Genomic DNA, 26,602 nt, shown 5'->3' on the forward strand with positions numbered 1-26,602 from the left:
ACGTCAACTTATGCTGTTTAATTTATCCCCAATTTAGAATTTATTATTTCCATTTCTGATATTTTACATGAAGAAACTCATCCACAGAGAAGTTAAATAACTTTCTGAAGGTCATACAGGTAGTAAAGAGCATAGTTGCAGTTTGAGCCCAAATATCCTGATTGCAGTGTTCCTTCCCATCCCACTAGAGTCCTGTCTCCCACATCTCATTTTCTCAGCTTTTATATCTGCTAACACCAGTTCCAAAGCCTTCATCCTGGCCCTCCACTCTCACTGCCAAGATGCAGAAGCCAAACAAAACAAAAGTAAAACAACCAGAGGTGTTGGAATGAAGAATGTTTGCAATTTTACTGATCAGCAGGTAGAGCAATGAAGGGGAATATTTGTTCCTGATGCTAGAACTGTAGCAAGAGCGGATATCCCAAGTTGAAATAGAAAATACTACTTTTTTTAAAGATAATGCTATCAAGACCCTTTATTAGCTCAGGCTGCCATGCAAAATGCTGCAGACTGGGTAGTTCTGGTCTTTCTTCCTCCTGTTATAAGAACACCAGCCCTGTTGGTGAAGGCCCCACCCTTACAATTTCACTTAACTTTAATTAACTCTTCATAGGGCCTATGTCCAAATACACATGGGGAGTTAGGGCTTCAAATGTGAATTGTGGGGGAACACAATTTAGTTCATAACAGAGCTTACAGGTTCTCTATTCTCACAGTATATGTTATATTAAAGATGCATTTTGAGTTGCATAGTCCTGTTTAGCCAGCCCTGGAATTTAATTGTTCTTTATACTGCTTTTTCAAACTGCAACATAACCAGCTAAAAATTGGAGCTTTACCTAACAAACTTGATTTGGCAAACTTAGAAATGTTAATCTATGTCACAGAGGTAATAATCTATGAAGAGCAACAGTCTAATATACTAGAGGACAGATGATCATGTGACTAATACAGCTGACTTCTTTTGCCCTTTATTAATATCTTGAATAATTATCTGCATGGTAAAATTATGGACCATTTGAATATTCTTTTTTATGCTGATTTGTATGAAGAGAAAACTGTATCTATGTAGGTGTGTGTGAATGTGTATATGTATCACTTGTGATAGAAGAGAAGGTAATTATGAGTGTTGTAAATTAGTTAATCTCTCCACATTCACAGTCTTCTAAATTGATTCTCAATTTTGAGTTGTTAATGTCCCTGTTTTTCCATACATCTTCCTCTTCACAATCAAGAGAACGGATGATTGCAACATTTCTTTAAAATGCCCCATCATTGTTTTCAGGTTTTTCCCCAAGTTGACACTTATTCTTCACATTTTGTTTCATACGTAGTGACAATTGTGTCACAACTGCTCCCTTACTGATGAGAATAATGTGAAGCGGCCCAGTTTTGCAGGTGTTAATATGTGAAAAAAAAAAGTGTGTCCTGAAGCAATGAAATATGGTACTTGCTTTTCTAAGTGTGTTTCCTCATTTTTCCCCTGAGGTCACTGTTTATGATTTTCAAAATATAAACATATATGTGGAGAGAGAGAGACTATTTATACCATTGTATAAAATGCATTTTAAATTTAACAGTATATTGTGAATGTGTATTTCATGGCCTTCTTTTTAATGACTGCATAGAATTTCTCCATTGAAGTGCAATCAAAATTTTTTATGTTTTGCTATTACAAAAATACATAGAACACCAGTTCAATTCTTGTGCTAGCTGTTTTGGTGGGAGTAAATTGCTAATAGTGGACTGCCGAAGTAGAGAATATGTACATTTTACAGTGTGATACTATCAAATTCTTAGCCAAAAACATTGCCAGTTTACACTCCTCAGTACAGTGTGTCTGAGTTCTCCCTGATGAAGACAAGTGATGGTGGTAGGATGCCATCTGAATAAGCTATTGAAAGGAGATTGTGATAGGAGTTTATAGTTTCAGAATAAACCCACACTGGGAATAGTGAACACTTGAGTTTGGTTGACTAGTTGGATACTTTACTATTATTGGTCTTATCAAGGCTTTTGTGATTGGGGGCAAGAAATAAATTCGGGATAGCTGAAATAAGAGAAAGTTATTGTTGAGATCTGTGAGCCCTCAGCTAGGCCTCGTACATACTGAAAACTTGGGAAATGAGGACTTGCTGTTCACCTGTCCATCTCCCGGCTGTGGTGGTGTCTGTGTGATCTTGTGTTCTCAGTCTCTGTTCCTTCGTCTCTCTCAACCGATATCTTGCGTGTTCAAACTTGGCTTAAGTACCTCTCAGTTCTGTGTCTTCTAGCTCAGATTCTTTTTTTTTAATTGTATTTTATTGTTTATGCTATTACAGTTGTCCCTGAATTTTCCCCCTTTGCCCACCTTCGTCCAGCCCCCGCATCCCTCAGGCAGTCCCCACACTGTGTCCCCACACGTGGGTCGTACATACATGTTCTTTGGCCAATCCTTTCACCCAGCACCACCCTCCCCTTTGACATGTCATCTGTCAGTCTGTTCCATGTATCTATTCTTCTGTTTCTATTTTGTTCATTGGAGTCCACACATAAGTGAGATCATATGGTATTTGTCTTTCGCAGACTTAGCTCAGATTCTTAAAAGAAACAGGTAGCTGGCCAGTCAACGCTCTAATCTTTTTTCCTAAAAGTGTGGAATATAAAGCTGCCTGGTCTGTGGTTTGTTAGGAGTAGGAGGCCAACTGAAAACAACATATCTAGTGTATATAATTTCATAGTCTGTTTCTAACTTTAGGGGGAGGGGAGGGGACATTCTGAGGGGAAAAAACCCATTTAACATATATGAAAATACCACTGTCAACCAACACACGGGGAATAGCACATAATAGTACGTAATAAATGTTGAAATGGGTGTATTAGACTGCATATATTATTTCCTTCCACTAGAATGTGAGTTCCATGGAGACAACAATTTTTTTCATCCATTTTCATCACTTTTTTCTATCCTTAGTGCTTAGAATAGCGCTCAGTACATAGAAGACATTCAGTATAATTAATTAATGCATTATACCTTCTCTTTCAGTTAATAATTTAATTCAATAAGCATACAATATGCAAAATATTATGCTGGCTACTATGGGTGAATTTAAGATATTAAAAGGTTATCAAAAGGGGTGCTTTGGGGGTTCTGCCTTCAAGGAGATTATAATAGAAAACAAAGTAAGAAAGTTACACATTAACTAGGATAACTGAAGTAGTGTTTTTTAAGCTGAGAGAAGTAAAGGAATAAAACAGTAACCTTTATCCCTACTACCGGACAGTGGTAAACCCTGTTCTCTAATCCTACTTTTACTGGGTATCTGTAGGCCACTTGCCCCAGGTTTTTTTAGTTAAAATAATGGGTATTTGGATTTTACTTATTTATTTTTATTGGTTAATTTTATTTATTTATATTTTTATTGATTGATTTCAGAGAGAGAGAAAGGGTTGATTTTTGTATTGTGTGTGCCCAGGGATTGAACCTGCAATCATGGCGTATCAGGATGATGGTCTAACCAACTGAGCCATCTGACCAGGGCACTATTTGGAATTTTAAAGAAAAAGGATTTTCCTTATTTGCTGATCCCTTTCCACCAAGTTATCATGTAAACTAGTTCATGAGTCTTGTCACATTAAAAATATAAATTGATAGATTTCTCTGTTTTGATTTGTTACTGTGTTGACTGTCAATGTGTTCCCTAAATAAAGTTCAGAAATTTGAAAGATCTGGGTGCTCCTCTGCAAGTCTCTCTGCCTTTTTCAGTTTAGCCTGCACTGCTTGTCCCTGTGAATGCACATTTCTTTCTGTTTTGACTACTAATTGATCATATTAGTGTCTCCCAATGTTTCTGCCAGTCCTATTAAATAATCATGTCATTTCTGTCATTATGGTGATTCACAATGAGTTGAGAGTGAGAGCAAGCACCCTAACTGGCTTCATCTTTAATAACCACATAATTTTGGATGTGTATTTAATATATACTAACTTAATAAATGGCATTATTCGTGTAACCAGTTTCTTTTTTGTTACTACGTCTATCCCAATTGTGCTATTATATGCATTCTTAAACTGATATTTGCATAAGTGTATCCAATATTCATTTACATGCAATGTGGTGAATGCATCAATGTTCATTTCTAATGTTGTAAACGCTAGGTTCAGAAATATTAGAAGCTGCAAGAAAGTTGCATATATTCATCTTTTATGACATACAGTGTTGCTGTAATACATCTTTGCAAGTATATTCACAAAGTGGAATACAAGTGTATGTAAAACAAATGTAGGAATATAGAGGGGATTGCTCTCCTAATCATCTGTGTTGGTACAAAAAAAATATTGTATTTATCCAGCCTATAATCAACATCTGGCAGTATCAGTATCTTCCAAATTAATGCTTTTCAGTTAGACTTAGATCTTAACAGATATATTTATATCCAGTGTAAGAAACAGAAGTGTACTAGTCGCTGAAGGAACTTTAAAGGATCTATCAGGTTTTTAAATAGTACAACAAACTTTTTCAGTTGCTGAGCAAAATACCAAAAGCTGTGATCATAAAAATCTAGCTCAATAAAAGCAACTTTGTAATTAATCTGACCAATTTATGTGCACTTTTTTCTTCCCCTCCCCCCTCTATGTGCATTCTTTACATGTGAATGATCCCCACAACCAAACAGCTGCAGAATTTCTGTCTTCTTGCTGCATATGCTAGTACATAGTCCCCCTGTATCTGCGGGGGATGAGTTCTAAGACCCCCAGCAGATGCCTGAAATCAAAGGTAGTACTGCGCCTTTTATATACTATGCGTTTTCTGTACATGTATACCTATGATAAAGTTTAATTGCTAAATTAGCCACAGTAAGATTAAGAACAATAACTAATAATAAAGTAGAACAATTATAACAATATACTATAGTAAAAGTTATGTGGCTGGTCTCTCTCAAAATATCTTAATGTTTTATAAATACATTATTGGTGCTCTGGACAAAGAGGCAATTCGCATCCATGGTGGGATGGAAGGGGATGGCATGAGATTTTGTCACCATTCTCAGAACGGTGCACAATTTAAAACTTACCAGTTGTTTATTTCCAGAATTTTCCATGTAGTATTTTCAGAGCATGGGTGACCACAGATCAGGGGGAACTACTGCACAGTTTTCTCTCTTCATTCCTCTCTTTCCCCTGCATTACTATTGTTTATGTGTGTTGTGTATTACTGTTGTCCGTTACTACCTTCCCTTTTCCTTTATTCCTCTTCTATGGTGGCAGGCATTAGCAGCAGTGATGGGAAAATTAGAGGACGGAGCAGGTGAGCATAGAAGCTGGGAGAAAAATAAATTATAATGGGCCCTTTATAACATGCTTTCCATCCTGTTATACTTCACTCACAGGGATAGAGAAGAGAAGCTTATGTTATGCCTGTTTCATAACTCTGACTTCAATCCTGTTTTTCCCCTCAGCATTCCGAGTACCCCTCATCTTCTCCTCATTTTCCCAGGTCCTGTGATTTATATTTATATCCTGGTCTCAAATCTAGACTTGATTTTGTACATCCCAGTCTTACGTTTTTGTTTTTCTCCTAGGGGAATAATTATGTTTGGAAATGGTTAATAGCACTAAGTTAGGTTATCCATTTTATGGGATGGATATTTAAGGAGGCATGACCATTATTGCTTACTTTCTTTGTTCTATTTCTAACCACCAACACTCCATTTGGACTGAAAGAATCTTTAATTACTATCAGTTATTATTATTGAATAATGCTCAGACCACCTGGTCTTATTCTGTTATTCTGATCCATAAGATAACTTTGCATGTATATCTTAGACTCCCTTGTGTGATGATTTTTACTATTTAACTCCCTAAGGACAATTGATGCCATAATGCACTGCATTTAGTTATTTAGGAATGTGTTGTGTCCCACAGAAAGTTCTGAGACTCAGCAATAAGACAGTGTTTTCAGAAAAAAATTCAAAGAGCTATGCTTTTATTCTATTTCCTGTTGTACAGAGGGAGAGCCAAACTAGGCATGCTCCAAGCAGAAATATGCTTTCTTGCTGTGAAATAAAGTTGAAATTATATTTCATTATCTTTTATTTACATATATTTGGTTTTGTAGGGGAAAGATGTAGCAGAGATAAGTGTTTTCTAGGTTTCACTATAACGGTGAAAATTCTTTAAACAGATAGATGAATGGTGATTTTAGCAGCCACTCCGCATGTACACATTTTCTTTTTTTCCCCAAGCTTTTGTATTTCTTAACTTTCAACTTCTTTTGCTGTTACACTGAGAAATTATTTGTTAACATGCCATACTTTATAAAGTCATACTATATAAAGCAATGTGTTATTTTTAAGTATTAGTAGAATCTTTGTGATGGTAAATGTATTTGCTTCCTTTTTTCTTCCTCAAGCTTTTGAATCTCTAACTTTTAACTTTTTTTGCTGTTACACTGAGAAATTATTTTGTTAACATGTTAGTCACACTGTATAAAGCAATGTGCTATTTTTAAGTATTAGTAGAATCCTTATGATAGCTATTTTGTAAATATGTTTTGCTTCCTCTTTTACTTCCCAGCCCTTTCATTATTTCACTTTTACTATAATTTCAGATCCTCTTCTTCTTAGTCAAGTATGCTGAAAATTATTGTTATAGAAATACATGTTGTTATGGTAATACAGACAGTTTATCTACATCCTCATTAGAATCTGCTATATTATTGATGATCCTGATTGAGGGGCCATAAATATGAGATATAGACCACATCTTCCATAGGTTCATTATTGTAACATTTTTACATCTAGGAATATAGGCAATATTTAAGTGTATAAAGATATTGATATGTTTTTAACAGTTACATTATTAAAGATCAAACAAAGGTTTAAAACTGCTTGTCATGTAGGAAGTGTTCAGGAAATATTTACAGATGAATGGAGTAAGTTTAGTCCATTGATGACTGAAGGGAAGCTGTAGGAATGGCAATCAACAAGGTCCAGGATTAAAATCACTAGCATGGTAAAAATTAAAGAGAAACTAAAAAACCAGATTCTATCACAGCTTTTTGTAAGGAAGAAGGACCTATCCAATGTCAAACATTGTTTTAGGATTATTACATCTAGTGTTCACCGTTCACAAAAATCCTACAGCATAGACACTATCTTTATTTTACGTGTCAAGAAATAAAAGTTCAAGAAGTTAGGATGCCTATAGTTGGTGAATAATTGAGTCCAGACTTTTGAACCTCAGAGGCTTATAATATGTACTTTTGATACATATAAAATTGATTTTAGACTAAAAAAACCATCAAGGTATTCTGAAATGATTAAACATTTGAGCATCTGTAGAGCCAGATTACATTGTAGTATGTTGCATAGTTTTTCTTTAGTTTGACTATTTTCTTAAAAGAAAATGCATCCATATACATTTTTAAGCTGCAATAATAGCTTATTAGGTAGCCAGTTTATAGTTTTTTTCCTGTGTTCTAATTCCCCTTAAATACTTTAAGTGATCTCTGGGGACTGTTGCAATTTTCCTTTTGTCTAATGTTGATAAAGGAATTATGTTTTGATTTAACTTAGGAAAAATAGTCAATGGCATTTATCATCATTTAAATTTTTTATACTTTTGAATAATTTATTAATAATCTTGAGAAGTAACAAGGGAATAGTGAACAACTTCATTAGAAATTGTAATAAAAATAAAAACTTAAACTCAAATTTTTATTCCGTATTTCCCTAAAATAGGAAGTGTCCCTTTAAAGCAACTAGCTGCTCATCAACTTTTATGCATGGTCCTGGAACTATCCATTTTGTAAATAAAGGTTCCAAATTTAATATCCATCTTTTTAAAAAGATTTTATTTATTTTAGAGAGGGGGAGAAACAATGTGCCTCTTGCATGCCCCCAAATGGGGACCTGGCCTGCAACCCAGGAATTCAATGGGTTGAATTCCTGCACCCTGACCAGGAATTGAACCACCGACCCCTCAGTTCACAGGCCAGCACTCTATCTACTCACTGAGCCACACCAGCCAGGGCTGTATGTGCATCTTTAATAGATCTAGCTTATCGTTACTTATGGTCCTTTTTATCTTGCAGTTATGTTGTCAAAATGCAATAACATTGAAAACTTTGATATCTCATAACCTTGTAAATAGAAAGCAACCATTTTCCATAATTGCGAAGCACTTTCATTTTTATATATATAAACACCAGTTAGAATCATAAGTCCAACAAGATTTCATTTCTACATCACCTGTTCTCTTCCTATGCCCTTTTATATGCTTCTACCTTAAGTATTTGCTTACTTACAAACTATTTTAAGTAACTTTTAGTGTTCAAACATCATAAAGGATGAAAGAACACTGTCATACATCCTGTTAGCAAAATGCTGTATTCCCAGTTCTCATTGCAAAGTACTGTGATATTCTTCCTGTTGAATGACTAATGGTGGGATTGCCATATTTGCTTTTTAGTCTTAAAAATGCATTGTTTTACTCATTGATTCTTGAGCTTCAGAAATATATTTGAATCATAACAATTCATAGTCTGAGATTTTGCATTTAAGGTCAGTTTCACTGTCATTATAGTCTAGAATGCTATTAGTCTCTTTGCATTTGTCTTCTGATTTGTCTGATAATGTGAAAATCTTCTGTCAATTTTCTTCTCTTTGCTTATATGAAAAATTCAGAACTGTCAGCTATGTTTAACAAAAGATACCCCTCATAAAATTCCTGCAAAAATGGTGTCTCAATACTTCTCTTATACTTTCTTTCAAAGATTTGATACTGTGAGCAAAACACAATAAGAAAACTGAAGGATGATGTAATAAAGATGATTTATTTTACTACTAGATTATTATTCTAGGTGATGCTGTTATTTCATTTTATTATTTCTGAGCTTAACTCTTAAAAACAATTGACGAATAATGATTACATAATTCCTAGGATGATAAAATAGATCCATATAGAAATTTTGTAAGATAGAGTGAATTTTAGTCTGTTAGGAAATGAATAAATTTGTTTTATTGTGTTCTTTTGGAAGCTCTCTAAGAAAAAATAAGATATGAAACATTAATGCTTACAAATGAAGTTGCTCAAAGAAACTCAAAGCCTAAAATTGGGTCTAATAGATCCTTGTGGTACACCAAGGGTTAATATAATTACATTTCATAATTTTATTTCATAACCAAACCTGAACAGTTGGTATTTCCTTCTCCTATCTCAGGTGAAAGGGTTAGCCATTGTAATTCATTCCAAAATAATAAGTTGACCAAATAAGGAACTTATTTTAAAGATTAAAGCACAGCTTAATATATTACTAGTTCACTTATCTTTGCTTAATCTAGTGAAATTTTTACAGTAAAACAAATAGATATGTAAAAATTCACGTATAAAGTATATAATAAATATTTGCCCATTGAGACATCTGAATAGGCTATTTTTGTTAGAAATAACTAAAATAACAGAATTTTTCTTTTTTTTTTTTTACATAAAAGCATGGCTATCATATAGATCCCACTGTAGCAAGCATTTCACAGTAGAATCATACTTTGTAAATCACAACCTGAGAGAATCATACAAAATCAAGTGTAATCAAGGGGATCGATAACTGACATGTGATTTACTTTAACCCCCAGGCAGACACGTGAAGAGATGTGAGCAGTAAAGAAATATTGCTGAGCTCCAGAGACAACAAACGGCCTTCTTCAAAAAGACCTTTGCTGCTTTATAGCGATTGTTGCTAGGTTTTTGTGGAATGAGGCCAAAATTATTGTGATTAAGATTAGTATAGTGCTTGATATCGCACATAGAAGTTAAAAGAGGTACATAATTCAAACAGCTTTTTGTAGGTCACATTCTTGAGAAAGGAACTGAGAATTTTTGAAGACTTGGGAAAGCCTTTTTCTTCCTTATTTGGAGGTATTTTGGAAAAATAGAAAAACATAAAAATATACACAATATGAGGGTAGGAAGGGTTGAGGAAGGCAGCCCTGCTGCATGTTAGGCACAGAGAAAACCTTCCAACTCTTGGAAGGACTGCTGAAGAGGAAGCAGGAGTAAAGTGCTCATGGAAAATACAGAAACCTGGTTTAGCTCTGTCCTTTGAAGGAAAGGATGTGCCAGCCACATCATGGTCAAATGTTGAAAATCAAAGATTAAGAGAAAAACTTGAAAGCAGTAAAAAAAAAAAAATCACCTACAGGGAACAACAATTTGAAAGATCATGGTGTTAACAGAAATAACAAGCAGTTAGAAAACAGTGGAGCAATTTACTTATATATTTTACTAATATATACTTTATTGGGGTATATCTAAATTGGTGAGTAATCACAAGGAATAACTGAGAGAATGCTACTTAAGCATTTAGTACCTGCCTGGCATATGGTATAGTTTAAAAAAAAATGTTAGTTCTTGTTCATCATACATGTTTTGAGCAAAGCAGCCAACCTTTAATAATTTTTATTTTTATGTTTCATTTTTTCTAACTTTAGAAAAAAGCTTTTTTATTTTAAAAGTTTTTATTAAGCTTTTCCAGCTGTATCATAGAAAGGAAGAAACCACTGACAGTAACTATAAAAGAGAAGTCATTTTTGCTGTTACTTTCACTTGTACAAAGATAAGATTTAGAAAGCTCTCATTTTCAGGAAAAAAAGTCTTTTTTTTAAGTATAATGCTTTTCTTTATTTTCTGTGTTGCTTTAGGCAGAAATATAGGGCTTTGTTATTACTCTTTTTTATTTGTGTTATTAGGTAAGGCAATGCCTGGTAAAAATGAACTGTTTGTTTTAGATGCCATGGTTATTGAAGAAATTGCTCTTCACATCTGCAGTTGATCCCCAAGTGTGTTTTTCACCGCGCAATCTTTCTCACATGTTAGGATACTCAAGAAGCCTCATCTATAAATGTTTCTCTAAAAAGGTCGTGCTTTTTAGAAAAATCTGAATGAACATATTTTTATAATTTTATTTGAGTTCCTTGTCATCCTTTCATATTTTCATTTGAAGGCTTAGACTATTAAAGAGTGCTCAAAGTCATGACAGCATTTAAAACTAAATTTAAACATAGATTGTGCCTCCTATTACAGTAATATATGATATTTTATCTATTGTTGATACCACTTTTATGTTACTTCCATTATCAGTCAATAAAACAACTATTATTTCATCTTTTTTGGTAAGATTCCACTAATTTCCTATTGTAGCTTCTTGGTGTTTATAGTGAGTGTGATAGCTTTTCAGCCAGACCTGAAAAACAGTCCCTATTTGGTATGACCTTATCTAAGGTATATACTAAGTCTATACCTTAATTTCCTCATCTTCTATGAAGATTAAATAGATTAATGTGCATAAATGTTAACTTCTACAGTTATTGCATTAAAAATATTTAACAGGTATTATCATTAATTTTATTCCTTTGTGTCTATTAATCTGCCCATCATTCATTCATTCAACATACATTTATTGAATAACAGGTTCAATAGCCTAGCACTGTACCAGTTTTTGCTCTCTTGAAATCTGTCTTTTAGATGTCTTAAGTACTGCAAAAAAATATTGCCTTATTTTTGTCCTTCACAGATTCTAGGAGAAAATAGTCATGTGGCATAAAACTTGTTCATTTGATCAGTTTTTTAGTATGTTTTAAATTTCATGTATTCAAACGAAAACAACAGTCTTTAGTACAGTTGTTTTATGGTAGTGCTACTGAAAATGTGGTCTGTGGGTCAGCATTGAGCTGCGATGAGATAATCACAAAATTTGAGAGTAAGCTAAAATTTACTATCTCACAGTTTCTGTGGACCAAGGATCCCAGCTTTGCTTAGCTGGGTTTCTCTGGCTTGTAAGGAAGCGGTCAGACTTGTTCAGGTTTATCTGAAGATCTCACTGGAGGAGGATCCACTACCAAACAGCTGGCTTCCTCAGATAAGTAATCCCAGTAAGACCGAGAGCTTCAAAGATGGAAGTCACGTCCTTTTGTAACTGATTTTTAGGCATCAAATGTCATCACTTCTGCTTCTGCTATGTTCTGTTTGTACGAAGTGAGTCAGTTGCACATCAGCATTTGGTTCCTGAACATTGTTTTCCTGGCATCTATAAATATCATTAAAGGTAATTCTTTTAGTAGTATCAGGAAGTGTGTAGTTCATTTGTAGATGAAATTTTGTTTTTTAGTGTTTTTAGTGTGGCAGTGTAGAAATTAATGCTTTATAGGCTGGAGGCTACTTGTCAACATTTGGTCAATTTTCATAATGTTGTACTATGTGCAGATTTAATAACAGGGTCAGAGTTAATCATAACAATTTACTGGCATTGGGCAAGTGGTTTTGGCAAAAAGATTAAAATTAACCTAGGTTTCAGGCCTGACCATTGTGTCTCATTTGGTTAGAGCATCATCCCATAAACCAGAAGGTTGCCGATGTGATTCCCTTTCAGGGCATATGCTTAGGTTGCAGGTTCAGGCCCCAGTTGGGGCGTGCAGGAGAAGCAGCTGATCAGTGTTTCTCTCTTGTATCATTGTTTTATCTCTGTCTCTCTAAAATCAATAAGCCTGTCTTCAGGTGAGGGTAAAAAAAAAAGATTAACTTAGTTTTGTAAATGTGCGAGCACCAATATTGTTTAAAATTCTGAAATCTGATCAATTTAAGCTCTTTAATATAGAGTAATGCTTTATTTTAACCTTTTAGAAATTATAGTCACGTAGCAAGAAGCCAGATTTTAAATCTCAAAACTAGGTTGCTATTATTCTTAGCTCTAAACCTTTTTAGTGAAGGAGGTAATAAGCTATCTTTGTCTAATCTCTGTTGCAATATATGGATGTTGTTTTTAGTCTACTTGACTCCTAACCCTTGGAGGCCTGGTCAGGAAGGTTAATATTGTAATGAAAATAAAAAAGCAAAGTTTCTCAAGGAAGCCAAGGTATGGGGTTCATTTTCTGATTTTTAAGAAAAGTGTGGTGTTCTCCATACACAGAGATGATCTTTCCTGTGAAGGTTAAATAATACCAAATGTATTTTTAGAGTAAGGGATTAAAATGATCTATTAATATAAGCATTTGCCAGGTCTTTACATTTTTTTAATATGCTAAACTACAGTTCTAGAAATTTTCTTGGGGCTATTCTGAGATTTAATTGAAAACTTTGAGAACTTAATTTATTATTATAAGTATATTAATTGGATTTTTACATTAAAAATACATATATTTGCCAAGCTTCACTAATATAAAGTATTTCTGTATATATTCTAGACAGTTTAAATCAGTCATGCCAAACACATTATGTAGGGTTAAGCATTGTGAAATCAAGCGCAACGTTAGATACTAATGGCAAAATTTCATGTGTATGTGAAGACTTGGTTTCCTTTATACTGCATTCATTGACTTGAAGTAAACTAATATAACTGCTTGATACCTTGCTTTGAATTTTAGGATCATGTCAATAGTAAAGCCTCAGAGCCATGAAAAATACTCTCTTGATTTCTTGAGTTCCACCAGCTCTGAGGTGGCGGTGGTGAGGGGTGGAGGGAATGGCAGGTTATTTTTTCTTTCTGACTTCCTTTAAGTTTCGCCTAACATTTTGAGTATGTGTTGGTGGTGGGTGACTTTTTTCCCCTTGTCATTTATTTAGGAATGCTGATTTTTCTTGGTTTTCTGTTACTTTCAATTACATGCTCATGTTCGCAGCCAGCCCTGTAGGCTTAGTCACATTTTAGAGAAGTAAGTAAGAATGAAAGTGAGAGGAGAGAATCCACATTCTTGCATGCTTACTATGTGTTTACTGTGCTAGGGCTCTTACATATTAAACATTTAACCCTCAACAACCCCAGAAAGTAAGTGTTACAGACCAGGAGACCAAGATTTATAGACCTTGAAATCACATAAATTGATGAAGAAGACACAGCTAATTAAGTTTCAGAGTTTAAATTTAAAACCAGAAACTATATCTGGCTTCAAAGCATGTACTCTGCACTCTATCAGAATGCCTCCTGCAACTGAACTCTTTATTAAGTCTTCTGTAGGTTAAAATAGGGAGTTAGCATATTTAGCTCTCATTAAGGAAAAAATAGATATCAGTAAACCTGGACTGTTTTTGCTTTTATGAGTTAATAGTTCTCTTTAGGTACATTAATTATTTATTGTGTAATATATGATGGTTTAATAAATTATTCTAGCTCAGCGTTTTTGCAAGTTTTTTTAAAACCAAATGGTTCCTTTAACAAACCTTCCTTTAGTGTTATTTGAAACTTCAAGACAAATATCACTAAATACAAATCATTATTACCTCCCCTCCACCCCAGTTATAGCATGCAACCCTGGGAAGAGGAGAGATCCTCTCATCAAGTGAGAATAAATATTTTTGCTAATTTAATGTAAATTCCAGGTGTTGTTTTGTTATCAGATGCTCTTCTATATCATATCTGTTTAAGTATATTTTCATAACAGTGTTAATAATAGTTTGCAAATGGGTTGTAAATGTTTTAAAACCAAAGTCCTTTAACAGTTTTTGATTTTTAAAAAGTCAGATTATTGTGGACTTTTGATTTATTAAAGCAAAGGGAAAGTATGTGGGTGTGTTTTAAATTGTTTTGGTTCAATCGCTCCAAAGTCACAACTTCTTGCTGCTGTTTTTTTTTTCCCCCATGCTCCACAAATTTTGGAGTACTATTTTCTGGATGTTTAATTTTTTTGTTTCTGACTTTCAGGAATTGTATAAGATCAGTAAAAAAAACACAACAGTAATGATTTTCAGAGCTTGACTTCTTATGGAAACCACTTTTCAAAAGTCATCAATAGTAAACAAGTTATCTGGAAACTATTACTGCAGTCTTGGAGTCGGTAACAGTTTCAATATATTGTATATCAGTGTTCAATAGATATTTCTAAGGAATTAGGAAAATCAAAGAAATGAAGGTTACTGTTAACTTTCCCTTTTCTGTAGGCTGTGTGTTTATGCTTTTACATTAGTGATAGAACATATATGAAGAAATTGTAGGAGAGCTCCACAGCATTCCTAGAACAAAGATTTAAGGAAAAGTTTGAGGTTTTACTTAAGATTTCATTTGCCAAGAGTTAGGTTGTGAAAGTGCTTTAAACTCCTGCCATAGACTATTGGAGCTATAAGAAACCTAAGAAATCAACAGTGAATTAAGAAATAGTGTTAAGATTAAAATTCATAAAAACTGAAGCAGTTTGTCAGAGGGGGTAATTGAAAGGATCATTTTTCCAGGATAGGAAAATAAAATAATATCTTGTACAACTCTTTCTGTACAATTTAGTAAATTTATTTTAAAAATATTTTCCTTCCAATAATGTAGAACACAATACATTATAGTGATAAAGAGTGTAATGGTTCGATTTTCCAATAGTAGTATAACCCTATCTTATTATCATGGATTTTTTGTAATTTTATATTAAAATGGTGACATTCGTGTAAAACTTAAAAAATTATTACTGTACTGGCCCTGGCTGGGTAGCTCAGTTGGTTACAGCATTGTCCAGATACCTCAAGGTTGCAGGTTCCCTTCCAGGTGAGGGCCCATGCAAGAATCAGCCAATGAATGCATACATAAGTGGAACAACAAATCTCTCTCTCTTTCTTTTTCTTTTTCTTTTTCTTTAGCCTCCCTCCCTCCCTCTCCCTCTAAAACCAATAAATTTTTTAAATAAAAAAAATTTATTACAGTATCTAAAAAGGTACTATACTATAGAACATAGGTGGCAAACACAAGGCCAGCGGGCCAAATCCAGCTCTCCACCTTGTTTTATCCGACGCAGCACCTTTGTCTCTCTAGCTGGTGGCACTGCCAAGCTCCTTGCCCCTAGTTAAGGATTAGTTACATTTGTACAGTGGTAAAATTACATTCAGCCCTTTGAAGGCAACCATGAAGCTGATGCAGCCCCATAAAAATGAATTTGACACCCCTGCAAAAGAACCCTTTCCTCCTTTTATTAAGAACGTGTATTGAAATATCTTCTAAGCATTGTGCACTTTACTATAATACTTCAACTAAAACAAATTAGTCTGTAGGTTATCACTGCTGTTTTTTTGCTGACTTGCTCTAGTATCCAAAGAAAGAACCTCTCAGCCTAACTACTTCCTGTTAATGAATCAACATCCCAGAAACAATCATCTTCTATAAGATATTTATTTAGTTTTTCACGGTTGTTAAATGTCTTGAGTGTGTTTATTTCTGAGTATAAACAAATTTTTCATTGTTAAAGAACCTGCCAAACTTTTTACAAAATATGCAACTCATCATCAAAATAGGAACTTCACTTTCGGAAATTTACCTTTGAATGGACACTTTAGTTAATGTGTTTTGTGTGAGGATACTTTTCATTCTGTACTAAAGAAACAAATAGTTTCAATTTATTATTCTATAAGAGTGCATTTTATATGTCTCTAAGATTAGGTAGAGTGTAGGTTTTTTGACCGCCTCTGCCCATTCTTTTTTGTAATAAGTTAAATGAATAGAAAACACAGGAAGGAAAAGGGCACCTGAAAAAAAATATGTGCATCGGTGTCTATTACACAGTAGTCTCTATGTCCTCGGTGAAAACTTGAGTTTCCTTTTAGCTTACATGTCCTTGGTTTGGATTGCGGGGTTACAATATTTTAGTTATTTCTCTCAGTCATACATGCACACTTTTAAAATCTTTCAAATAATCCACTCTGAAGTAATGTTGAAATTTTTGTACATCTTATTTTGTAAAGTTAGTAAAAGCTGAAGCTAAAAAATATACTTGTTCCTATCATGTAAGAATGGTGGGTATGTGGTTCGAGAGTATGTATGCATATATGTTTGCATGAAATAATTGGAGAGAAGCATTGAACATACTCTGTTAAAGTCTTGGGCTTGTGATTTTATTTTCTTGAAAATTAAAAAATGTTTAAGAAATGAAACTGGAAAAAGAAGTTTTTAAGCCAGACATTTGAAAATTACTACTTTAAAATTAAGGTAGTCTCTTTATTGTATTCAAATTTAGATAGTAAAAAGAAAATACAATCACAGTCTGAAGTTTTGTGCTGGGTGCTTAATCTATTCAAACAAACCTTAAATGTGTGAACATTCAGAGGGTGTAAAAATAATTTTGTTCTTAAAACATAGAGGGATTTTTCTGGGGCATTATTGGGTTTGGTTATTTATCGTTTATTAGAAATAGGAAGCAAGCTCTACCTAGGAACTTCCCGAAGTTTAGTGTTTCCTTCTTCTCCTCTTTACCCTCTTCTTTCTTTTTAGGCTCCATTCCCTCTCTTTCTCTTATTAGTATATTTTGTATCTTTTCTGAGACATTAATTCTAGGTGACTTTGGTCGATATGCTTAGTGCTTGTGATATTGTTTACACAAATTTTTGCGTGCTTTTTTAATAGGTAGGTGGGACCCTAGCACATAAAAACTTCCTTAGAATTTCTTTTGAAAAACCCTAATTTTCCATTCTAATTATTACCAAATATATTGGCTGGCCTTATATTTCTTAAGTGCTAACTATAGTCAGTGGTAGATTCAGGCTGGGAAGAATTTGAATATTTCCAGAGAAAATGTGCTTTTAAATAATATGCTTAACCACAAGAACCTGGAGTTTTTTCCTTTGAGTTGTGCATTACTGTTTGTGCTTCTGAGTTGAAGTGAAACAGGTTATTCTGTAATATCAAGCTGTAAAAATGTTTGACAATTTTATTTGTTAAAAAATTCTGTTTATAAAGTCACAGTTATATCCATTCATAGATTTTGGGACTTTATATGTGATAGTGCATAGTAATCATAGGACAAATATTTTTTTGGAAGCAAAACAAAATTCATTTGTATGATCTGTGAACTTTGACATTTTTCAAGGATGCTTACTTACAGTGTACCCTGTTACCTTATGTAGTCTCTTTATCTTAAAGAGAAGTAAGGCAAGTGATTTTTCACAGCTTTGAAAATTTGCTTAACTTACTAACAACTATTTAGTGAGTTTATCTTATAGCAAACACCATACTAATCACTGACTTTATATGCTGCCTTTCCAATGCCATTTGTAGTATCAAATCTCACATCCCAGAAAAATATGGAAACTATAGTTTGTGGCATTATGTGATCATCTCTGCTAGAAGCTCTCCCTTTCAATTTATATATTTCTAGATAAAGAAACTCAGTAAGAACTAATGGGAAGAAAAGATGTAACTAGGACTAATGAGAGATTTTAGAAATTTGTAGATAACAGAAATACCAAATAATAGAAACAGAAAACAGGCTCACCACAGTGACATGAATGAAAATACCAAGAGGAACTGATAGGGACTCAAGTATACTAAAACTTAGTCTCTTGTTTATTACAGAAGAATAATTTTTTTAGATTTATATATAATTGGGAAGTATTTAATCAAAGAAATTAAATTTAACAAAGCAACTTAATTTCCCAAAGAATAAATAGAAACTAGAATCTTTTGAATATTAATGGAGACTAGCAAACATTCTGTTATGTAAATCCAAAATATTCTTATTTTCTCATACAAGTCCTAAAAGCTTAAAAAAAACAATTTAACCATTACATATCTTAGGAAAATAAGAGTTATAAAATTGGAGGTTAAGCTCATATACTTGAACTCCTTACATATTTAATGTTGAAATAAGGAAAAACTACCAATATTTTTAAATTATTAACTTAAGAAAAGCACTTTTTCTCCTAATCTTTTAATGTGATTATGTGACCTTGGATTGAGAAATGATAGGAAGTGAATAGGAGGGTAGACAGGAAACAAGAAACTGGGATCCAAATTATTAAAGACTGGAGTATTCTAGGGTGAAATGAGGTACCACCGTATAGTTTTTAGCAGAGGAGTAAAGTGGCCTAATTTGTGATTTAAAAGAATCATTTGGGCTACTATATTAATTGATAGTAGGAGGAGATGGGCAGAAACAAGAGACTATTTTAGAGGCTATTGCAATAATCCAGGGAAGGGATAATAATGGTAGTTCAGACTAGAGTGAAAATAACGAGAAGTGGTTAAATTCAGGGCACATTTTGAAAGCAGAGCCCACAGGATTTCCTGACAGTTTTGATGTGGGATGTACTAGAAAGAGTGGGGTCAAGAATGACTACAAGCTTATCTGCATGAGCAATGGGAAGGGATTAGACTTGCCTTTAACTGAGATGAGGAAGGCTGCAATTGAATCTGGTTTGGGGGATGGGGGCACGTGAAAAGATCAGTTTTGGACATACTAAACTTGAGATGTCAGACATGCATTTGGACTGGATCTTCAGACTTGGAGGTCTGAGCCTATACATGAGAGTAAGTCCATGCCCATGAAACGGGACATAAATTGGCTGGTATCTGGGCATCAATGAGACAGGATGATAGCTGAAAACTAACTCTATCACAATTTTTCCTATTGCCAGGATTGCTGATGGCCCAGTTCTTCTGACCTAATTGAGAACCAAATTCAATTCTTCTCAGAGTTTTTGGCCTAACAGGATACCATATGCGAAGTTGTGAAGTAGTAATCATTCATTAAATGTTTGTTTTCCTTTCATCATTTAAAGGACAAGGCAGCTTAAATGCAGATGTCTGCATTTAGCTTCTTCACTCTTCGATAGTGTTGTTTTGGGGAAATTATGAATGAATTACATTTACCTGTTTTACTAGAAAATGACAAGTATTTGGGTTACTAAAGCATAGGCAAAAGTAACTAAATAAAATTTAATATTAATAAAAAAAAACAGGTAATAGTAGGCTGACGGTGATAGTTGAAGAGAAAAAATTCAAATGATAAAAACAAAACTAACCTCTGTTTCCTTGGGCACTGAGAAACTATGTCACTGGTGGTTTCTGTACTTTGGGAAATGTCGGAATTACCTGGGCATCTCTTAAAAATACTGATATTTGGCTCATACTCCTAGACCTCTGATTTATGTGGTATGAGATACGAGATGGGTATCAAGAGTTTTAGAATATCTCCAGGTGGGTCTAATGTACACCAAAGTTTGAGAACTACTTTGATATATACTATTTTTTTTCTAATGGAACTATCATTAATAATCACAGATTTCAAATTCCCTTTTATAATTTTTTCATTCTTTGCTGGTACCAAAAATGGAAGCAACATTGAGAAAATGTCCTCTTACAGGCATTATGCCAAGTGAAATGAGTCAAAGAAAGAAAACTACTATATGATTTCACTTACCTGTGGTATCTTTAAAAAAAACTAAATTCATAGATACAGAAAACAGATTGGTGGCTGAGAGTGAAGCAGGAGTGAAATGAGTGAAGTTGGTCAAAAGGTAAACACTTTGAGTTTTAAAATAAATTAAGTCATGAAGATGTACAGCATGGTGACTATAGTTAATTATACTGTATCGCATATTTAAAAGTTGCTAAAAGAATAGATCTTAAAAGTTCTCATCACAAGAAAAAAATTATGTATGGTGATGGCTGTTAACTAGATAAAAGTAAATGAGCTCTAAATTATGCAAATAAGAAATCACTGATGTAATTTGTTGTGGATTCATGGCAGCTGTTACCTGGTCATTTATTTATAACACAGGTGAGCCTCAAATTAGAGGCAGCTGGGATTTTATGGTAGCTTCAATATACTTTTGAGTAAGAAGACTTGGATTCAAATCACAATTCTTTTGTTCATTAGCAGAATTATAATGGGCAATTCATTTAAACTTCCTGTAATTCCAGTTTCTTTCTTCCTAACATGCAAATGTATTTTGAATGGTTATTATAAATAATTTTTAAAGCTAATATATATGAAGGTAAATTCTAAAGAACTATATAAAGATATTAAAGAATTATTATTTGAAAGGATTTTTCTCAACCTTAAAGTGATATAACATTGTAAAATGTAATAATTTCTTGAAAATGAATAGGTTATTATTTTTTCCATATTTTTTCACTGCCATAAGAATGGAGCTCTGCATTAAGTAGGTAATAAATGCTATTAACCAAACATATTTAGCAGAGGAAGCATTGTTTTAGATTTCTTTCTTGTCCGGTACATTAACATAGAGAAAACATACGGAGAAACTCATCCTGGGTTTCAACACAGAAGTTGTCACCTACTAGCAAATTTGTGTCGGTAGACATGTTCTGAGTCTTAGGTTTCTTTTCTCTGGACATTGGGGATGATATTTACTTTTCAGGGTTGCTGCGTGAGGTTCAAGTGTAAAGCACCAAGCATAGCGACTGGTACAAAGCTTGCAGGAAATGTTAATTCCTTGTTTCTAACAATCCTTTTTTATTTGTTTTGCTGATTTCTATATTATTTTAACTTGTAAGTGTCCACCTCCCTCCCATCCCCAATGCTTTGAAAAGCAGTTTTTGTTTTGTATGCTTTTGCAGGTAATAAAAAAAGCCATTTAATGTTTTGTCTACACAATGGACAGCACAAAAGAAAAGAATGACAGTTGCAAAGATGACCTTCTGCTTAGGATGGGACTTAATGATAATAAAGCTGGGATGGAAGGATTGGATAAAGAGAAAATAAACAAAATTATAATGGAAGCCACAAAGGTAAGTCTCTTGTTTCTTTCAATATCTTTAATTTAGTAACTTATTGAAAATCAGTTTTAAACATCCTTTTTATTGTGATTTTTAATATTTTAAAACACTGTAAAACTACAAAAAGGTATGGAATAATTTCCTTTCTAGTCTATTGCTCTTGCCATCCAGTCTTCATGTGTATATAATATGTATATAAAAGCAAAATAACATGCATTTTTTTATTCTTTTAAAAATCCCAGTAGAATACTGTAATCGTTGAGTTTTTTTAATTTTTGTTTGAGTTAATATAACTTGAAGGTCTTTCCAAAGATCATTTTGAAGAATTAAAGATCTTTATTCTTTTTTTATGCTACATGTGTGGATATAATTTATTGAGCCAGTCAGAATCTTGATTGATGGACATACATCATTTCTAGTCTTTTGTTTTTACAAACAGTACTACAATGGTTAATCTTGTATTTTATAACTTTACATATGTATGAGTAAAGCTATAGGCGAGAGTCCCAGAAGTGAACTCATTCCACCGAATGCAGAGAGCACTAACGTATATATGCCTGTGCAATTTTTATGAATTGCCCAGCTGTCCTGTGTTGTGGTTGTCTCAGTTTACATTTCCACTGCCAATATAGGAGAAAGTATGTGTTATCATGGCACAAACATGCCAACACTGTGTGTTGTGAAACTTTTGGATTTGCCAATCAATGGTAACAAAACTTGTATTTGTCAAATCAATCAATTTGTATTTCTCTTTTGAAAAGTGAGATCGTGCATCTTTTCAAAGCTATTTGTATTTCTTTTTTTATGAACTGCCTCTTTTTAGTCTTGGCATAGTTTTTCATTGGATTAGTGTTTATTTTTATCATCATTTACTTTTTAATTTTACTTATGGTAGTTTCTCCTGGGCAGAAGTATTTTGTTTGCTTCTTTTTATGTACTTGAATTTGTCAAGTACATATGGTTTTCTTGAAGATCGTGAAAGAATTCTTCAATAGTTCTCCCACTTTTTCGGTGTCATTCATGTATTATGGAACATACATGCAGAAAGGTATAAATATGTAAGAGAATATCCTCTTTCCCAGTAAATGCATGCTGATATTCACAGCAGCTTCCTTCAAGCGGTTTAGTCAAAAGTGGGAAGAAGGTCTATGTGTGTGCATGTGTGCACACACACACTTAGGACTTCGGGAAGCGATCAAATGCCGCAGGATATTAACTCTTGCTGTATCTAAAAGAGGATATGTAACTGTTCATTGTGCCATTTTTTCAACTTTTAAAGATTTAGAAGTTCCCGAATAAAAAGTTGAGGGAGGAATAATTTAAGAATATAAAATGCAGACACAATTTTAAAAGTAAAAGAATTATGAGATGAAATAAGTAAATATAACATATTGACCCCAGTTGGATCCTGGCTTAAACAAATACATTTGAAACAGTTAGGAGCATTTGAATAAGGAGAAGGTACTACAATACATTCATGAATCATTGTTCATTTTCCTAGTTATAAAAATGTTATGATTATATGGGGAAATGCCCTTATTTTTAAAAATACATACTAAAATACTGTATAGAATAGCTAAATGTTATTATATCTGTAATTTACTTTAAAACAGTTCACTTTAAAAAAATCAATGAAGGCTGCATGGCAAAATGTTAATTGTTAAATCTCAGTGATAATTTTATATGTGTGTTTATTGTACTAATCTATTTTTCTGTTTGAGGCTTCTTCGAAGTTTTCACCATGAAATTTTTTAAAAGACTTTATTTATTTATTTTTAGAGAGAGAGAGGAGGGGGAGGGAAAAAGAGAGGGAGAGAAGCATCAGTGTGTGGTTGCCTCTCACACACCCACAACTGGGAACCTGGCCCGCAATCCAGGCATGTGTTCTGACTGGGAATCAAACCAGCGACCCTTTGGTTCATAGACTGGTGCTCAATCCACTGAGCCATACCAGCCAGGGATCATCATGCAATTTTTTTTTAAAAGAAGAAAAAGCCCTGGCTGGTGTAGCTCAGTGGATTGAGCACCGGCCTGCGAACCAGACAGTCGCGGTTCGATTCCCAGTCAGGGCACATACCAGGGTTGCAGGCTGGTTCCCTGCAGGCCAGTTCCCAGCAGGGGATGCACAAAAAAAAGGCAACCATACATTGATGTTTCTCTCCCTCTCTCCTTCCCTTCCCCTCTAAAGATAAATAAATAAAATCTTTAAAAAGATAAAAAAAAATAAAAGAAGAAGAAAAGAATAAAACCTATAAGCTTGGTTTTCAGATTAAGAGTTAGAATATTGCAAATATCCTACATGTCTCTGTCAGATCTTCTCTCTCTCTTCTCTATGTCCCAGTAGCACATATTAAATAATCTATCCTTTAGCTTCTTTTTTTTTAAGTTTTGATATCATGTATTTTTTAAAATAGCTATTCCATTTACATGCTCTGAAACTTAAAAAGTATGAAAGGGAATACAGTGCTGTGTCTTCATCCCACCATCCTACCAGCTCATCCCTGAGCTGCTCAGTTATACAAACAAGTTAATCTGTGGTAGTTACACTGTTGTTGCTTCGCTTGCTGCTGCTCCTTAGCTCATGGGTACAAACACAGACACTATATACCCTTGCACATACACTCACTGCACACAGTCAGTGCGGACAACTTGCTTCTCAGCTTACCCTTTTCCTTCTGATCTAAAGTGCTTTCTCCTAAAGAAATCCAGCTGACCCGCTGGATTATTTTTCTGTTCTTGTACTTATACAACATGATTTTAATGAAAATACTTTATATAATAAGACTTGATATTTGCTAGAACAAGTTGTTCTGTTGCTCTTTGTTTTTTTTTTTTTATTTTTAAGAGTGTCTTGGGTATTCTTGAATCTTTGCTCTTCCATGTAAATTTTATATATATATGTTCATCATAGAAAAAAATATATATACATATATCATATAATGATATATATCATGTGATATATATTATAATAGTATAAAATATAGTAGCATATATTTCTCTAGTATATGTGTGTGGGAGTTTAACATAAATATCTTTTTTAATTGAATTTTCTAATTGTTGCCTCCATAGCAGTGCACTTTACTTTTTACAAATTTTTATCTGAAAATTTTAAACATACACTAAATTAAAAAGAATAGTAAACTGAATCACTGGATAAGTATCACCCAGCACCAACATTTTCACAAATGTTTTCTCTATCCCACTTACCTCACCCCTACTGAATTTTGGATGTATTTAAAATAAATCCCAATAAATTGGACAAATTTATAGAAGCTTAAAATTTTTTTAACTGATTCAAGAAGATATAGAAATCTAATACTAAATAAAGTTATTTAGTAATTAAAAATCTTCTCACCCCACCCCACCCTCTGCCCCAAAAAAAGAAAAACAAAAAAGATCAGGTCAAGATGGCTTCCCTGGTGAATTTTACCTGACATTTGAAGAAATAATACCAATGCTCCACAAGCTCTTCCAGAAGGTAAAGAAGGAGGCAACACTTACCAACTCATTCTGTGAGACCAGTATTTCTTTGATACCAAAACCAGAGAAGCAGAAGATTCTAGGTTATTATAAATGTGAAAAGTCCTCAACAAAATTGTTGCAAACTGAATCCAACAATATATAAAATAAGATTACCTTGACCATGTGGGATTTATCCTAGGAATGCAAGTTTGGTTTAGCATCCAAAAATCAATTAATACAATACACCACATTAGTAGACTAAAGGATAAAAAATACCTTGTCATCTCAATAGATGCAGAAAAAGTGTATTTGACAAAATCCTATACTCATTCATGCTAAAAATGCTTCAAATAGAAAGGAACTTCTACAGCATCACGAAGGCCATCTATAAAAAACTGTAGTTGTCATTGTACTTTGAAGTGGACGACTAACTTTCCCCCTGAAACCAGAAACAAGGCAAGGATGCTCATTCTTACCTGTTCTACTCAACAGTCTTGCAAGTTCTAGCCAGTATGGTCAGGCAATGAAAAGAAACGCATCTAGATTGGAATGGAAGAACTAAAGCTGTCTCTTTGCAGATGACATGATCTTATATATAGAAAACTCTAAGAAATTTCAACACATACCCTGAAAAGTAAAGAAAAAAGTGCTGAGGGAAATTAAATATTTTAAAAAATGGTGAGATACAAGGAGACTAATATTGTTAAGGCAGTTCTCCCCAAACTGATCTATACATTCAACAATATTCCCCATCAAAATTTCAAGGGCTTTTTTTTTCCTGAAGAAATTGACAAGCAGATCCTAAAATTTATATGGCAATGCAAAACACCTAAAATAGCCAAAATGGTTTTGAAAAGGAAAAAATATAAGAGTTGTTTGACTTTCCTATTTCAAAATTTATTATAAAGCTACAGTTATCAAGATAGTGTGGTACTACCATAAGGCCAGACAGAGAACAATGGGGCAGAACTGGGTCCAGAAATAGATCTTTATCACTTACTGATTTTTGACCGAAGTACCAAGGCAAAAGGATAGTCTGTTAAGCAAATGATGCTGGGACAATTGGATATCCACATGAAAAAAAGATGAATTCAGACCCTCACCTCACACTATACTCAAAAAAACTAACTCAAAATAGACTTAAATATCAGAACTAAAGCAGTAAACCTCTTAGAAGAAAGGAGAAAATCTTTGAGATCTTTGGTTAGGCAAACATTTCTTAGATACAATACTAAAAGCATAGTCAATAAAAGAAAAAGTTGACAAATTGGACCTTATCAAATATCAAAAACTTTGCACTTCACAAAACACCATTAAAAAATAAAAAGATAAGTAACATACTAGTGTAAAATATTTTAACACCCATCTGTTAAAGGACTTACATCCAAAATATATTAAAGCATTCTCACAACTCATTAATAAGACAAATAACCCAATTTGAAAAACGGGTAAAAGTGCAGACATGTCACTAAAGAAGCTATGAAAATGGCTCATAAGCACATGAAAAGATGTTCAACATCATTAGTCATTGGGGAAATGCAAATTAAAATCACAATGAGATTACTATTCACACTATTATCGTCTGGAATGACTATAATAAGTAGGACAGACAATAACAAATGTTGGCAAGGAAGTGGAGAAATTGGAACTCTCACACATTGCTGGTGGGGTTGTAAAATGAT

The 26,602-nt window shown here is 33.6% G+C and overlaps 1 protein-coding gene across 6 annotated transcripts in view; it reads left to right on the forward strand.

Moving 5' to 3' along the window:
- POLK (DNA polymerase kappa) overlaps positions 1-26,602 on the forward strand; it is a 78,053-nt gene that overhangs the window by 8,246 nt on the left and 43,205 nt on the right. For 4 of the 6 annotated variants that reach the window (XM_053664420.1, XM_053664424.1, XM_053664426.1 and 1 more), the window contains exon 2: positions 21,300-21,470. In XM_053664420.1, coding sequence (XP_053520395.1) covers positions 21,336-21,470 — 135 coding nt within the window. In that variant the 5' untranslated portion in view covers positions 21,300-21,335. Of the gene's footprint in view, positions 1-19,351; positions 19,453-20,214; positions 20,234-21,299; positions 21,471-26,602 lie in introns of those variants that run through there. The other 2 variants (XM_053664421.1, XM_053664422.1) reach the window with 2 other exon arrangements.

Source organism: Artibeus jamaicensis, unplaced genomic scaffold (genome assembly GCF_021234435.1).
Source record: "Artibeus jamaicensis isolate MK-2021 breed Jamaican fruit bat unplaced genomic scaffold, CSHL_Jam_final contig_373, whole genome shotgun sequence".
Classification (NCBI taxonomy): Eukaryota; Metazoa; Chordata; class Mammalia; order Chiroptera; family Phyllostomidae; genus Artibeus; species Artibeus jamaicensis.